The sequence below is a fragment of the Mixophyes fleayi genome, chromosome 10, assembly GCF_038048845.1.
Source record: "Mixophyes fleayi isolate aMixFle1 chromosome 10, aMixFle1.hap1, whole genome shotgun sequence".
NCBI classification, from domain to species: domain Eukaryota; kingdom Metazoa; phylum Chordata; class Amphibia; order Anura; family Limnodynastidae; genus Mixophyes; species Mixophyes fleayi.
This window is the reverse complement of record NC_134411.1, coordinates 41,882,443-41,898,712: the sequence shown is the minus strand read 5'-3', so window position 1 is coordinate 41,898,712 and position 16,270 is coordinate 41,882,443. Positions and strand designations below refer to the sequence as shown.

Sequence of the window (16,270 nt, the reverse complement as noted above, 5' to 3'; positions counted from 1 at the left end):
AGCGGCATTATGTACCGTTGTGATTTGCAGCAATACACGAGGGATGCAGCCATAAATAGACCCCTTGGTCTGGAATAACTATAACACATACCATGGGAACAAGTTGGCAGGTTATAGTGCTTTGGCACTTGCTAGGGACATTATCATTTTTATATTACCGTTTACCTAGTAGCTCATGAAAAGGTTCATGAATGACGTACACAGGAATAACATCTACAGGGCGAGCATCCTGAATGTTTGGTATCTATCGCGACATTTAGATATGTTCCCACTTACATCCCTAGCAGTAAGGTTATCTCAAACATCAATAACGTGCTGCCACTTAGTGGAGGAGAATGAGAACTCGAACAGTAAGTAAGAGGATGGTCACAGCGCACGCGGATGACAATCCACAACGTCAACGTCTCTTCAACTGCCGCTGCCCACACCACGTCGAACGCAGTAACGCCCTAATGCCTGCGATTGGCCTTCTTTGGCTTCCGTAAACCGGAAGTGCTCATCGACGCCCCTCCCAGGGTGCAGTGTCACGTGATTTTCAAGAGCTGCCGGTGAGTGAGATCACGTGACGTCACCATCACCTATATCGTTATATTTAAATATAGAATTTTGTGGCTATTATAAAGGACTGTGTGCTATTATTATACGCGTATAGCCACAAAGCTGTATAGTGACTGGTATATAGAGATTTATAAAGCTACATATATTGTACATATGTTCTCATTTAAATATCTCGGATTGTATTGTTTCTTGTTACTGACATTTTTGTTTACATAAAAAAGCATATATTTATAAATACATCTGCGTTCACAGGTATGTGTTGACGTTTCTGTCTTATAGACCAAATATGATCTCTGTGTTCACATCCTCCACAATGTATGTGAATATCGTATATTGCTTGATGTGTTTAAATTTGCATGTTAACTCTATGTGGTCTTAATTTAATTTATCTATTATGGTGCACTGTAGGCACAGACCATGTCATCTCAAAGCTTGTGAGAAACAGACAGCTAAGAGTCAGCAGTTTACTAAATGGCACTATGAGTACATTTAAAAATGAATGTCAAGTAATTATTCATTAAACAGCCCAAACCTGCATACTAAATACAATAATATTGTTAACAATAAAAATGTTGTTTACATAAATACTTCCTAGTGGGTGAATGATTCATATTTATATACCACTCACTGTGTTTGTTTTGTATTTTGTTTTTCAGAAATGTCTCAGTGTTCAGCGCTGGATAGTCTCATAGAGATGGGATTCTCCCAAACCAGAGCGTAATGTCTAAAATTTTCACTGTCTCCCTAACTCTTTACACATTGTTCTTCCTGCCATTGTCTGTTACATACCATGACCATCATCCCCTAAATTCTTAATATTCCCTCCAAACAACATTATCTATTTTACCTGTGTCATATTGCCATGCCAGGATGACAGTTTTTACCCAACTGTGGTACTAGTTTAGCAATTGTCTTGCTAGGCTTTTGTTTTGCCTTTACTTGGGTCCATACGTCTTGAATTTAATTTAAAAAAAATAAGATTGATGTACGGGAGTTGGGGGCGTTATACATTGGTAACTATATACTATCCATCCTTAATTATTTGTTCTTCATATTGAATTTCTCCTCAGCGTATACACACATTACATCCCCCATTCCCAGGAATTACCCATTTTCTGTTTTGAAAAAATGTGCTGTAAGGCATAGCTACCATCCAGACAATTCATGGATTGCATTATAGGTAGTTAAAATTATTGATATGGTTTATAGCACATTTGTGCTAATTGCACCATGTTATTGCATAATCCTTGATGCTATCTGTTTGTTTAATAGGGAAAAGGCAGTGGCTGCCACTGGAAATCAAGGAATAGAGTCTGCCATGGACTGGTAAGCAGAATTATCGCTGTGTACGTATTATAAGGAAATTCCTGTACATTCTGCCATTTCATTGTGGTTGTTTCAGGCTAATGGAACATGAAGATGATCCTGACTTAGATGAGCCAATTGTATCGGTCACCAATGATGCAGAAAGTGAAGTGGATACACAAGAAATGGAGACAAGTGGAGGTCTGTAATTGCCGTGCAAATCTTTAAATTGTACACATTTTAGGAAAATATTTTTGACTGATACAATAGTCATGAGAATGTAGTCACACTAGGAACCATGGTCCATGAGAATGCAGACATCACAAAAATACTTCATGACCAACGCTCACAAGGCTCTGGTTCCTAATGAATTGGTGAACTGCAATCTCATGAGCAGTGGATCGGCCAACAAAATGGTTGCCTCTACTGTCTGTAGGTAACATGTGCACTTCAAAGTGTATCAATGATGCCACTGAAGTACTTCATATCCAAATATTCATGAGGCTCTATTCTCATGAATAAATGTTTCTCACAATATGTCTACCTCAACTGTGTTGATGCAACACATTGTCATTAAATAACTATGTTCTCTGTAGGATCTCATTCTACATATGTGTAAAATATATTTTGTTTCCTGTTTTTATTAATTAATTGCATGAGTATTAAGCTACCCATACACTTGTCGATTTTGGGGTTGTCCAGATGAGCACTTTTATAAGATTTTCTCACAACGAATGCCATATGGAGCAAGAGGCAAGAGAAGTACTGTTCACAAAAGTTGTAGTGTAAACCTATACACCAGAAAATTGTGCATGAACTATATTCAGATATTGTGGTCTGAACTGCAATTTACACTGTTGCATGCTTGAACAGCAGCTCTCTAGTTTACACTATTAATAATCTATGTGCCTGTAGTGCTTTTCTTGCATTTTCTTCCGTACATATCAGAATGGAAGAATCTATCTGAAAGTGCTGGTCTGTGTGAGCCGTTTTCTATTTTGGTTGTTTCTGCCCAAATTGGCAGACAATGAGGAAGCATGTGGGCTTCAAACTGATTGCCTAGACAAACAAAATTTAGTCAGATTGGAATTGATCCATTAGGGCAGGAAATCTGCTAATGACACATTGACCTATGTTTGTCGTAATTTGTCAGTGGTAACATGGACCCCAGTTTGGCCTTAACATGTATGTGTAGACATCCAAATTTTACTATACATGCAGCCAGAATAATGGCTTTTTAGGTTCTGTTGTATGATCATGTAAAATACTTCAGAGATCTCAGGTTTTCATATAATCAGTTTAGAATATTGTTCCCATAATATATTGCCTTAAATGTATTGCACTGTTTTATTGGTATTGGCTGATAATAGTCACTAGGAAATCCTCTGATTGGCTAAAAGGAAAAAAACGAGAGCAAGCAGTACCACTAAGTATATTCTGCAAGTAGATGGCAAGTGCCAGAAATATGTTTACTTTTCACCTTGATGTGAGTGGAATGGACATTTATTCTTAGAATACTTAGTATCATAGTTATAGTACTGTTTTTAAGCTTATTCTCCCTTCAGTATCATTACGCACCAGCAATATATCCTGTGGTAACAATGTTCTCATTGAGCAGTGATAGTGCTTACTCCAGCTTAAAGTGAGAATGCTTTACCGTGAACGCGTTCAGAGGATTTACCTCTTCATCAGGGCAAAATGATACCGTTAAGTATGTAAAGTTAAAACTTGCATTGGTACTTGGATGGTTAAACATAAGTGAGACTGCATTAGCATATATAGACAGACATCATTTTTATTATTAACCTTTATATAGTGCTAGAATATTCCTCAGCGTCTTATTGTAAGGGAAAAAAATACAGTAATAAAACAAGACTAGGTATTGACAGACAGACAAAGAGGTAAGAGGACCTTGGTCGCAAGCTTACAATATGTAGGAAAATAGAAGTTTGGTAAATGAGGTTATGAGCTGCAGATTGTATATTTAAAAGAAAATGAGAAAATGAATGTGTTATTTTTTAACTATGTCAAGGCGTGGTAAATGGGTTGAATAGCCTAAGGAGGTTAAGAGGGTGGTTTGAAGAATTCTACAATTTTGCCTAAAGAAGTGAGTTTTCAGGGAACACTTAAAGGGCTGGAGGCTACAGGAATGTTTTGTTCAAAGACGACAGAAAAAGTCCATTAACCGAGAATGGGAACAAGTAATGAGTGCGGATGGCAGGTGTAGATTTTGAACAGAGGAGTTGGCAGATATTTTGAGAAAAGTAAAGAGATGTATATTAGTGTTGTGTTTTAATATTTTTGATGTTAGTAGATCTATTTTATATTGGATTTAATAAAGTACAAGGACCCAATGTAGGGACTGGCAGAGTGGAGCGTCAGTAGATCATTTTGTGAGGAATATTAGTCTAGCTGCTTTGTTCTAAAAATAGTAAAGTAATAGATACAATAAGATCATATACAAGAACTTGTTATTGTAGTATAAGCATTAAGGAGAAAGTAAAAAAAACAAACCACAAAATCAATTACATTTGTAAACGAAGAACAAAAAGTAAGTAGTCTAATACAAGACCATGACTAGTCTGAAATAATATCTAAACCACCTTGATGTAATGGAGAGAGAAAATAAAAAATAAATGTTTTCATTTGATGAATCCAGTATGATTACTTTCTCTGATTGTTGAATAGGAGTGATTTTCATGACAGCTGGAAAAAGCTCCTCTAGATGTTGTGCATGTGCTTGGCTATACGTTTCCTTAGGGATTGTGTGCTACGTTCTAGTAATATAGATTGTATTCAAGCAAATATACTATATACTCACTGCTACGATTCATAATAGAGAAATAGGCCAATAATTCTAACTTTCCAAAAATGGAGTTAAAAAAGACTTTTGTGTTAAATGGTTCCACTTTTCTAGAGAATATTTTAAGTAATCAAGTTCAACTGATACTCTACTGTTATTTTAGTATCCGTTGGATAAATGTTATTTTAGTATCCGTTGGATAAATGTTTAACTTGCTTAGATAATCCCTTTATTTTCCTGAATTAGCTTGTATTAATTAATCTGGTATCAGTGATGTGAAATACTTTTTGCTTCATTTCTTTGAATTAGTATTTGGGGTTTTTTGTTAACATTTTTACTTGTTCTACTAAACTGACTATATGGTACATTCAGTTGTTTCCTGATTAGGAGTAAACCTTGGATTTTTTTTGTTTAAATACACTTATCCCCTTTTATGTTTAAATACACTTATCCCCTTTTATGTTGAGTATCGTCCTCTTGCCAAATGATAAACATGGACTGCAGAGAAAAGAAAGAGCACATATGGTGTATTTTCTTAAACATCATTACATGTGAAGTATATATTTACAATGGTTTATTGCTAAAATAAGTCATAATGGCAGGCAACCAGCATTTGCAAACTACTTGAAGGGTTCCTGGGATTATGTAGACAGAATGTGGATCACGTCCCCAGAGATAAAATGTAGTAATAGTGCCCTTTTCACAGGTGAACCAGAGGGTAAAAAGGATAATTATACTCACAAAATTGAATGTACAATGGCAATCAGAAATATTAATTTATTTAAGGGGCAACAAGAGAATTTTAGAAATCATTTTGATTAGTTAATTATTAATACAAGTTCAAAAGGCTAGAAAAATACATTTCCCCTAATAAAATGAAAAAAAAAAGTAATAAGATGCTTCTGATCAGTTCCCAATAATACTGTATCATAAAATGGTTAATCAGAATTAAAAAGTTAATCCCAATAGAGTTTGAACTACTCTTGGTACCTCATCAAAACCGTAAAAAAAAAAATTAATCTCCACTAGCAACCACCATCTAAATAGGGAACTTAACCCATATAAAATTACAACAAGCAATTCCTTGTTCAGAAAACAAGAAGTTCTATTAATAACAATCATTCTCCAAGTTCCACCAAAGTAGCAATAAAAAAAAACCATGATCTAACCAATTGGAGGAAAATTTCACCAGCCCGAAAGACAAAAAATAGTTCTTTGACTAAACTGCCCACTTAAATGCCTCACATCACTACAACCACCAATCTGTCCACTGATCTTGAACCTCTGTCTATATCTCACACTTCCACCTTGGCAATAACACCACACAGATTTCCAAGAATGCCAAGTCTTAAGTACATTTTTTCAGTCACAGCTGAAACAAACATCCTAAAAGTTCATCTCAAACATGGATATAGAGATTGAGGGCGAAACATCTAAAGGAAACCAAGGCTTAATCTAGCCTCAAATGTTCTCTCCACTGAAGAATGTGTGGGGAGAATTACTGGCGAGGTTCATTTGTTTGTTTTTTATTTTTTTGTTCCATAAAATACATTAGAATGGTTGTTTGGATGTTGTATTTAAGACTAGTTGATTTCTTATTTTTAAATGGTCACTTCTTCGTTTTCACATATATATTTTGTTTACAAATGCTATTGATTTTACTTTGCATTTATCTTCTCATTAATGCTTCTATTGAACTAATAGATAATGTATAAGTTTTTATTGAATCTATTACCTGATAATTTCTGATCTCTTTTTATTTTCAGAATGAAAACATTGTTTATTTATGTAATGCAGCCTCACTTTTTTGTTGAACCATCCCATTACCAATGTTTATGTTGAACTTTTAACTTCTTTTTACCTTTAAACATTTACCTATAGGATTATGGAATAGTAAGTACATAATTATCACTTTAAATTGTAGTAAGCACTATCAGGGTCATCAGAGCTGATAGTCACAAGATATACTGCAAATATGTAGTGATATAGAGTATAGAGCAAGATCGATCTAGTTACTAGGATTAATAAGGTCATTATGCTGAAAATGAGACATCCGTCAGCCATGTTATAACGTAAAAGTTAAACCTATTTGTGATTCATATCATCTACTTGCATACTGTATAATACACAGTGACCCTTTCTTTTTCTTGCCCTTTTCTATACCTATCGAAATCTGACTCCCTCACGTAGGAAGTTTGAACCAAAGATATTCCTTGACAGTGAATTTTGATCATTATCTTCTCAGTGCAACAAGGAATATGTGTTTAGTTTTCAATCTATCTTTGGTTGCTGATTTACTCGAACGATACACAAGCTACCAATGCATTCCCTTTCTTCTTTCTAGATTCTTCTGTCTGCTTTCTGATTGGCTAAAAGAGATTCCTGAGCACTCGAGTAGCATGCTAGAATACTCATTACTCATCCATATATCATGTATACAGACATGGGGGTAAATGTATCATACCCAGTTTTTTTCAACTCGCCGGGAATCGGCGAGTTGACAGCTAAAATTTAAAACTGTGCTGCCTTGTAAAGGCAAGCGCTGCCTTTACAAGCCAGCGCTGCTTTAAATTTTAGCTATCAACTCACCGATTCCCGGCGAGTTGAAAAAACCAGGGTATGATACATTTACCCCATGGTGTGGTTTGGCATCTTATAAAACATGTATAGCAATTTAGTTATCAACTGGTTAACAAAAGTTTCCTGTTTTTCCTGGTTAACAAAGGCTTCTCTGTCAATAACAGTTGCCTTGCCTGAAGTGTGTAGTGGATGTGTTTTCCATTTTCTCTTTTATTTCTGTTAAATTTAATGTATATCTTTTTACACTTGCTCCTTCTGTGTGATTATTTAAACAAAAGCATTAGATATGTATTGGTTTGTGCACTTCCTAATAATTGTGTCTGCATAATATAACACTTTTGTTTCCATTACCAAAGGAAGATCATCCTTAACTGAGGAGGAGAAAGAGAAGCAGACAAAAAGGTTAGTGTCATGCTAGCATCAGTGTATGTATGATTGACAAGCTGAAATCTCTGATATATAACATCAGGTTGCTAATTTTACTAGTATACCATTATAAGTGGAACATTCTTGCAGAGCCTTCCAATTGTACTAGGTTAATCCGAATGTAGAACTTTACATCCTTGAAAATATTAAAACTCGTAATAAAGCCTGAATCTATTCTTCAATAAAAGAGGACATTGCAAGGATATTTGAGTCAGATTTTTGGTATTAAATCTCTAGGTCTGTTTGTCAACAGAATGATGGAGCTGATAGCTCAAAAGCAACAAGAACGTGAAGAACGAGAAAAACGGGAGAGGATTGAGCTGGAGAAACAGAGACGGAAACAAGGACAAGAGTTAGCTGCAATCAAACAGAAACTACAGGAGCAAGAAATGCAGAAAGCAGCTGAAGAGAGGAGAAAGGAGAAGCAGGAGGAGAGATTGGCCAGGTGTGTGTGTGTGTGTGTGTGTGTGTGTGTATATGCGTGTGTGTGTATGTGTATGTGTATGTGTATATAGATATATATATATCATTTTAATTTAAAAAACTAGTCCTAGACAAACAAGAAAAGGCCACAAATAATAAGTGGCGAATCCTATATTTCTTTAAATAAATTATAAATAGTTACATAAGCTTCCCATCAAACCTCGATCCTTATTAATGTTACCATGCAAAACTATTAACCATAAAGTACAAGGTTTTTCTTAAAAAAAAAAAGAAACATTCATGATAAAAATATTATATGAATAAAAAAAAAAGAGATGACCCTAAGTGTAGACCACGATCACGTCCTATTGATAGTACACTGAACAATAACAAACCTCAATGTAAAGATTATAGAAATGATCAGGAAACACAACACATTAGGTGATCAAAGGAAATTTTAACCAAGATCTTACATCTATAATATAGTGCTTTGTTATAAACACCAGTGGTCAAATTTTCCATTCCACTACTTCAAAATTTTCATAACGCCACTTCTAAATTTCTACTTTGACCGCTGATTAATATGGTATACAAGGTAATTAGATGGAACTCTTAGCTGATCATGTTAGGCTGAAAGTATCAGGTCCTATAAGGATTATGTGTCTGATATGTTTAATAATACTTTACATATACTCTTAAAAATTACAAAATCCCATATTCAAACCAATAAATAAAAATGAAGGATATTTATGATAAAATAATATATACAAATATAGTTCTCTTTAATTTATTTCTTAAATAATGATGCTATTCTTAGAACTAACTACTCCGTTCAAATTAGATTTGCCCCCTTCTGATGGAGAACCCTGATATGTATAATAATCATTGTTGATATTGAACATGGAAGTGAGATGACAAATATTGTGCATAGCTCTGGCACTGGTTTTTTGAAATCCTAATTTTTGGGGGTTGACTGGGAACCATATTCTTCAATTTCTCTGAAGAGATGAAGGAGTAATGAGGTAGGATACGTACCCATCAGGAAAACATCATTTGCCACCACGATTCCTGCAATAGAATGGTTAAAGTGCATTTTCAGTCTTTTCAAAGGTCAATTTTGACCAAATTTCCTTTTTAGTGCTGCACATGGCAGTTTGCAGTTCACGTAATCTACTTTATAAATCCTCCAAAAGACAAATCGCCATATGTCTCTCCAAAAATAATCTCACTTACAGCATAAGATCTGATATTAACTATATCCAAAGTTACATTGAATACCATTATCTTGGCGCTGTTTATACTATAGAGATCACTAATTGCCACCATGCAGAAAACCAACAGAAATGCATTGCCAATTGAAATGAATGGGAAATGCTCTGTGAAGTAAATATTTTTTTGCAACAAATAGTTTAAAAAAAAATGTAGATACCATTTTGAAGTCCCAGCAAGCCCAGGCAGCAATTGCCTCCGTAATCACAATTACGCTTGTGGAATTACAAGTCCTAGTAATTGCTGGGACTTGTGAAGCTATAAGCGCCAACATGTCCTGATAGCCAGAACAGTTCCATATTCGTTCTTAATTGCTTTGTTTCTAGCTCCATTGTTATCAGTGGGGCTGGAGGTCAGTACCTGCTCAGCCAATCACATGTATGGCATGTAAGCATATGTAATTGATTGAGTTCATCCCATTCATTTTTATGCCCAATGCTGTTCTTTCTGCTCATATTTAAATGCATTTCCTATTCAAATTAATGAAAAACAGTCTGAATTGAAAGAAATAATGTTTAAAAGATTGTAGAGTTTGGGATATATTAATGGCAATTGTAACTTGTAACCAATATCAACCTTTGATGGATCCCCTAGTCTGTACAAATTCGCAACATTATCTGTAAGAAGTAACTGGTCTTTAATTGGGTAAATTTGTGATTACTGTAACCTTGCCATGGCATGTAACCACTGACTTCTTCACCTCAGGGGGCAAGAAGAAATAAGTGGCCCATGGTACCATGGAAATTGCTACATGTTTATAATACTATAGGAAGGACTCTAGAGGTTGGCAGACATTGAGGATGAGTGCTTCTTTCTTCCTGCAGGATAGTCAAAGTAATTGTAATTTGTTGACGGCGCTGATTATTTGCAGCATTGAAAGAGTCCGTTATAACTTCTCAATGCTGCCATTATTTGTAAAACAGGAGTTGCCTGAAGGTCACTTGCCCTTGTGCCCTCCTTGTCCGAGTTCCCCTGGCTTTTACATCTTCATAAAGGGTTTTGTGTCCATTAATAAAACGCCATGGCCTTTTATGTCTCAACCTAAATGTTTTCATTATGCCCTGCCCCTTGATGTAAAAGCTTTGTGACAATCCCTCACCTGGCACACCCACTGTTACTTGAAGCAAGACTGTCTAAGACATGGCATCCCATTCAGTTTTCAGAGCAGGAGCAGTCCATACATTCATGTGGATTCAGGGCCTGATTAATTAAAGCATGCAAAGCAAATGTAAATTGCTTTCTTTTTTTTTTGAAACACACGCAATTCGGGCATATACATATCCGTACTCAACTACAAGCGGATCTGAGGAAACATCTCGTGTGGGTCTAGGTGCACTTTACTTTGACTGACAATATATTACAGGATATGTCCAGTACATATGTGTAATATAAAGTCCCAAAAGAAAGCACAAAAAAAGTATTGTCACCTGTTAATAATATAGTCATTAATGAAAAAAAATTAAAGTGAGAAAGTGAGGGATTTTCATATCCCCCCCCCCCCCCCCTCCTCCCAATAAAGTACATTTATCAGGATGTTATTAATCTCTGCTGTACATGAAATGCATTTTTACAGTTGCTTCTGGTTGCAAACACATGTTCTGGCATGCAGACACATACATCATCACTAACAATCAGCACTTACACTTGCCCTGTAGCTGGTGCAAGTCATACAATAGAAAAACACATACCTTTGAGATCACCAAAGCTTGAATTGTAAAGTTCTGCATGCACGCGAGCTTGGCCCTTCCTGTACATTTACTACGGGCATACGCCCATGCCCTTCACCATTCCACCCATGAAAGTCTCTTGTTCTCATTTACAGAGAACGCGTAAGAGAGAAAATTGCACGAGATAAAGCGGATCGAGCAAGAAGGGTGAGTGTGATCTTCATGCAGGTTATGCATTTGACCATGTTTTTAGATATGCGTTTTAGATTCTATCAGTATAGAATTTTGACAAAAACAGCATGGTGTGCGTTACATCATTGATTTTCTTTTTTCATTTTGTGTTTTGGTAATGGAAATATTAAAATGTTAATGTATAAGAACAGTTGTGTATACCCATTTTTAGTATATTTACATCTGGTTGCAGAAATTACCTTGCCATAGACTGGTTTGTTTTTATCAGTGACTCGTAGTCCTCCTTATTGCCACCAGAGCCTTCCGGTCATTCATTCATTATCATGTGATAATCCTTTCACCATTCAGCACTTTAGAGATGTGGCCTAATGGGGATGGTGGGTGTGGTTGGAAGATCAGGAAAATGTAAAGGAGCAGGAAAAGAGGAGACAGGCTTGTGCAGAGGAATAGCATAACAACAATAAAGTAAAGACATATTGTGTGATTGGTGTGTTCACATTTACCTCATCTGTGTAATACTGCACATATCTAGTACAGTAAAAATGAGGTATTAGTGTAATATTTTGTTCAAAACATGTAAACTAGTGAGCCAGCAGTAAGGCTCCTCAATGTTCATCAGTTCAATAGACACTGCTGAATAGTGGGAACCCTTCCCCTTATTACCATAAACATATTTAGTTATTGACATTTCCTGAACTGGTTTTCATATATTTGTGAATGTCACTAGTTGCTCTTTAACATGAACCAATTTCTGTTTGTAATGTGTTCATTGGTATCCTCTTGCTTTCAGTTTGGGGGGGCAGCATCAGAGCCAATCTCTCCTCCAGCAGAATTACCCGTTCCAGCTTCCACACCCTCCCCATCTTCACCTATACAGGAGCCGCCCAGTAAGAAGGAGTATGATCAATGCCGTATACAGGTAGCTCAGTTTGTGCTGAATTGTATGTGTTTGCATTCTGTTGAGAGAGAGCAGATTTTGAAATGGGTATCATTAGAGAGTCCATTTGTAATGTTAGCTACAATGTAGGCTGGAGTTTTGCCAGACAAAAAGTAGCACACACATTTATTATATCTATATGTATGGATACACCCCAGGAAGCCTCTTTTATTGAGCCTTTACATTCCAAGTTCAGGTATCTAAAGTTACCAGGTTATTAGATATAGGTCTCAGTAGGGGGGGGATTCTAAAGGTTAAGGAAGGAGAACAAGATGGTAACTTGTCTTTAAATAGTGGTGAAATAACTATATTCTATTTAAAAAAACTGGATATAAAGGGATGTTTTTATTTTAAAGATCATGGGAGCATATTCAGTTAGGATGCAAGGCTGCGATTACATGCGGCTGCATGAGTCCCAGTACTGCAACATTGTGGATTTCCGCTATGGAAAATCCACGTGGAAATTTGCGATGTTGCGGTACCGTAATGGCACTTTATACACGCAGCTGCGAATCGGAATTGAATACCCCCCATGGTGTTAGTGCACCTCCACTTTTTTACTTCCTCCACTTTTATGAAATCCCCATCTCTTAATTTCTGAGAAAGTGGTCTAAAACTCAATATATGTGTGGTAGTAAAACATAAGTCATGCTCTTTTATGTTTACATCAGTACATACAAGTTACATTCTTATATACCTTCAGGTGCGCCTACTGGATGGTACATCCCTATCTCAAACATTTCGTGCCCGAGAGCAGCTGGCTGCTGTCCGCTTGTATGTGGAACTAAACTGGCCTGGCGGTCCTGAAGGACCTTTTAACCTCCTGACCACCTTCCCCCGACGTGTTTTCACAGAAGAAGACATGGAGAAGCCACTGCAAGAACTCGGTAAGTGTCTGTTATAATAACCCCCAGTTTATTTTAAAGTTAACTAATCCAACTGGACTTTGCATAAACAAGGGCATACCTCCCGACTGTCCTGATATTGGCAGGACAGTCCCAATTAATGGATCTCATGTGGCTTGCATGAAAATGGATGAAGTTCAATTGAAAAGGGGGCATTTCTTTATGTGGTTTGGGCAAATCGGAGATGGGGTTTATTTTGTCCCAATTCTAAATATTGGGTGGTATGAACTAGGATTTATGGTGATTTGCATAGGCTTTTGTCTTTATTAGCCAGGTTTCAGTTTTTATCCAGTATTTAGAATTGGGATAAATTAGATACACTATATGGCTAAAGGTATGTGGACACCCAAACATCACATCCATGTGCGCTTGTTGAACATCTCATTCCAAATGCATGGCCGTTGTCCCCCGTCCCCCCTCTTGCTGCTATGACAGCCTTCACTCTTCTGGGAATTAGGTGTTGGAACATGGCTGCAGGGATTTGCATCCATTTAGCCACAAGAGCATTAGTGAGGTTGAACATTGTTTGGTAATAAGGTTGCTCTTCCAATTTATCCCAAAGGTATTCAACAGAGTTCCAGCCAGAGCTCTGTGCATGCCAGTCAAGCTAGAGATATGTATATATATGTTATCTAACAGTGCGCATGATCTATATGCTACATTAAAGCTGACTAACCTGTTTCTTACTACTTTTGCTTTCTGCAGGTTTGGTGCCTTCCGCAGTCATAATTGTTGCCAGAAAATAAAACTACGCCCAGATTTTACTTATGTAAATCTAACCAAAAACAGATGACACCAACAAGAAACCAAGATCAACACAGAGGAAAATCATGAGAGCTATCTTCTTATAAGGATCACACAGACTGTTTCCCTCACCTCCCCTATCTGTGATGTGCTAGCCTATGTATTGTGAGGGAGAAATAAATCAGTTGTGTGAAGTTTTCTTGTACAGCACCATGCTTATTTAGAAAAGCCTCTCTAAAGGTTGTTCGCTGCACATTGATAATAATGTTTAAATTATCATATATAATAGACCCCAAATGACAAGTCATCCACATCACACATAGCTCCTTTTCTATGATGTATCAACTGCCACACAGTTATTTAGACAATGGAGTATATTCCCAGGAACGTGAAGATTCTGCTATAGCTTATGGGAATACATTGAACATTTACAGTGAATCAGCCCCTCTCTGTGTATGAAAAACATAATTGTAAAAATGTAATAAGTGTCATTGTTCCAAGTGGACAAATTGTGGGTAAGGTGATTTTTGTACATGCCTTTAAATCCCTTTCTCAGCTGTTGTAATGAAAAAGACACATTGGTTTATGTTTTAGGCCTAGTAGGCAGGACACTGGCGAAAATACCTAACTCCTCACCCTTCATAGCCCCCCTGGTCATCTCCTCAGCTTTTAACTAATCCAGGAGACAAAAAAAAGAAGCAGAGAAGAAAAGAGGCCACACATTATTCTCCTAACGCCTCGAAGAAAGGGATTTAATCAAGTCACCTTTCCTCCAGCAGCAGTTCGGCACAGGCGTTAGGATTTGCCATAGGCAGCCTTATTGAATACAGAAATGCAATTATAAGCCCCTCCTCTGCAGCTGTCCCAGGCTGAAGTGTGGCCCACCCTCCAGTTGTGCTACTGAATTCACCCCAATCTCTAGTAGACATCAGGATACATTGTATTAAACATTATATAAATTAACTTTAATACATTTGAAATACATTACTATTTTAATTATAAGTTGCACAAAGCATACTGCATCGACAGTATACATGTAAGACTGACCCATCAGCATGTTAATGCTGATGGGTCAGTCTTAATTTGTTCACTGTGGTTAGGCTTTTTATTTTATTTCTCCTTTTTATTCTTGTACTTAGGTAAAACGAGTGTGCTCTTTTCCATATAGAGTACTCTCGTTCGGAGAAACAGCTGTCTGGAGAAGTTTTTTTTCTATTTTTTTAGGCTTCTCAGCAGTGTGACAAGCGGCTTATACAAGCCGCTGTCACACTGAGGATTTTAAGATTACCAGCGGTGCCACGGAGGCAGAGAGCGCCGGTATTCTTCACAGCCTGGGGCTATCATGTTGGAGCAGTCCAAGTCCCCTCCTCAGAAAAGGAGGGCGGGAACTTGGTTCTGCACTGCCGGGCTAAAGAAGTCGGCGCCGGACAGGGGAGAGAGGCAGTGGCGATTACTGGTTATATAGAAGCAGTAAATCGCCTGGTCAAGTGTTTGCTGCAAACAACAAGCAGAAAAACACATCAGAAGACGGGGCAGATTTAAGTTAACGGAACCCCACCGTCTGCAGTGCACAGTGGAGCCGTCCAGGCACCAAAATCTGGCCGGGAAAGAGGGGCATCGGCTCCTTCTGAGGCTGTAGAGTTGCTGACAGGCTTCTCCTTCTGCTGTTGCTTAGTCCATGGAAGGCTAAGTACCAAAATACTGTTTTATATACTCTATTTTATAGATAATGAAGTATTAGACCACTGTTTTATGCATATATATATTTTTGGGGTATAGTATATTATTGTTTAGATACTTTTGCTCTCACATATAATTGTTCATACAGGGATACTATCTTTTGACCTTGTCATAGATTAGTTAGTATCTTCGCCTTATCTCTTGTGTGTTTGCCTGTTTTCTTATTGGCTGTACTGTATTACCTTAAAATGTCTGATAAGGGTAAAGCTCCTTGGGCCAAATATATTATACTTGTTCCAAGTGTAACATTAATTTGACTAGTGAACACCAGGACCCAGGGATGCTCTGCTGACTGTATCGGGGCTTCCGTGGCGGTGCAGCCACAGACTATCGCCCTAGCTATGACAGAAACACCAGCGTGTACAGCTGCCCTGACGCAGGGGGTTAGTACACTGGTACAACTGCTTTCTAAGCCCTCAGAAATTCCAGCGGTTGCCGTTGTACTCCCTTCAACCTCTGGAACAGTAGCCCCTCTTAGTTCAGGGGGTAGCTCCTGGAACTTCCGAGTCAGTTGTCTCAGGAATGGCAGGACATCCCTCTGCATTGCCATCTCAAGTCCCCTTATGGGTGAGCCAGCTTGGTCCACATCGTTGGTCAGGGGTCTAGATCGGTTGGACCAATTTTTAGAGAACCCCAGACATTTACCTAAAAACAGGAGGCAAAGATCTGCTACCCCCTTCTGTCTCTCTCTGACTTGGAGAGATCTTCAGAAGAGGAGAGT

General features: G+C 37.4%; 1 protein-coding gene across 2 annotated transcripts; it reads left to right on the top strand.

Moving 5' to 3' along the window:
* The first annotated feature begins 453 nt into the window (after positions 1–453).
* On the top strand, positions 454–14,003 carry UBXN1 (UBX domain protein 1). 2 transcript variants are annotated; one of them, XM_075188589.1, is made up of 10 exons: positions 454–548; positions 1,215–1,275; positions 1,831–1,884; positions 1,961–2,064; positions 7,603–7,648; positions 7,926–8,117; positions 11,187–11,238; positions 12,014–12,142; positions 12,864–13,047; positions 13,771–14,003. In XM_075188589.1, exons 2-10 carry the CDS (start codon positions 1,217–1,219, stop codon positions 13,809–13,811), a joined length of 861 nt encoding a protein of 286 aa, XP_075044690.1. In that variant the 5' UTR covers positions 454–548; positions 1,215–1,216; the 3' UTR covers positions 13,812–14,003. The 2 variants fall into 2 exon arrangements, with proteins under 2 accessions (XP_075044690.1, XP_075044691.1); XM_075188590.1 differs by lacking the exon at positions 454–548 and adding an exon at positions 739–810.
* The last annotated feature ends 2,267 nt before the right edge of the window (positions 14,004–16,270 follow it).

Bases quoted from the DNA above. Each gene is read 5' to 3' on its own strand.
- UBXN1 (XM_075188589.1), top strand. From the start codon at position 1,217: ATGTCTCAGTGTTCAGCGCTGGATAGTCTCATAGAGATGGGATTCTCC. The intron at 8,118-11,186 runs GTGTGTGTGTGT...TCTCATTTACAG, and splicing joins CAGGAGGAGAGATTGGCCAG to AGAACGCGTAAGAGAGAAAA. The intron at 11,239-12,013 runs GTGAGTGTGATC...TCTTGCTTTCAG, and splicing joins AAGCGGATCGAGCAAGAAGG to TTTGGGGGGGCAGCATCAGA.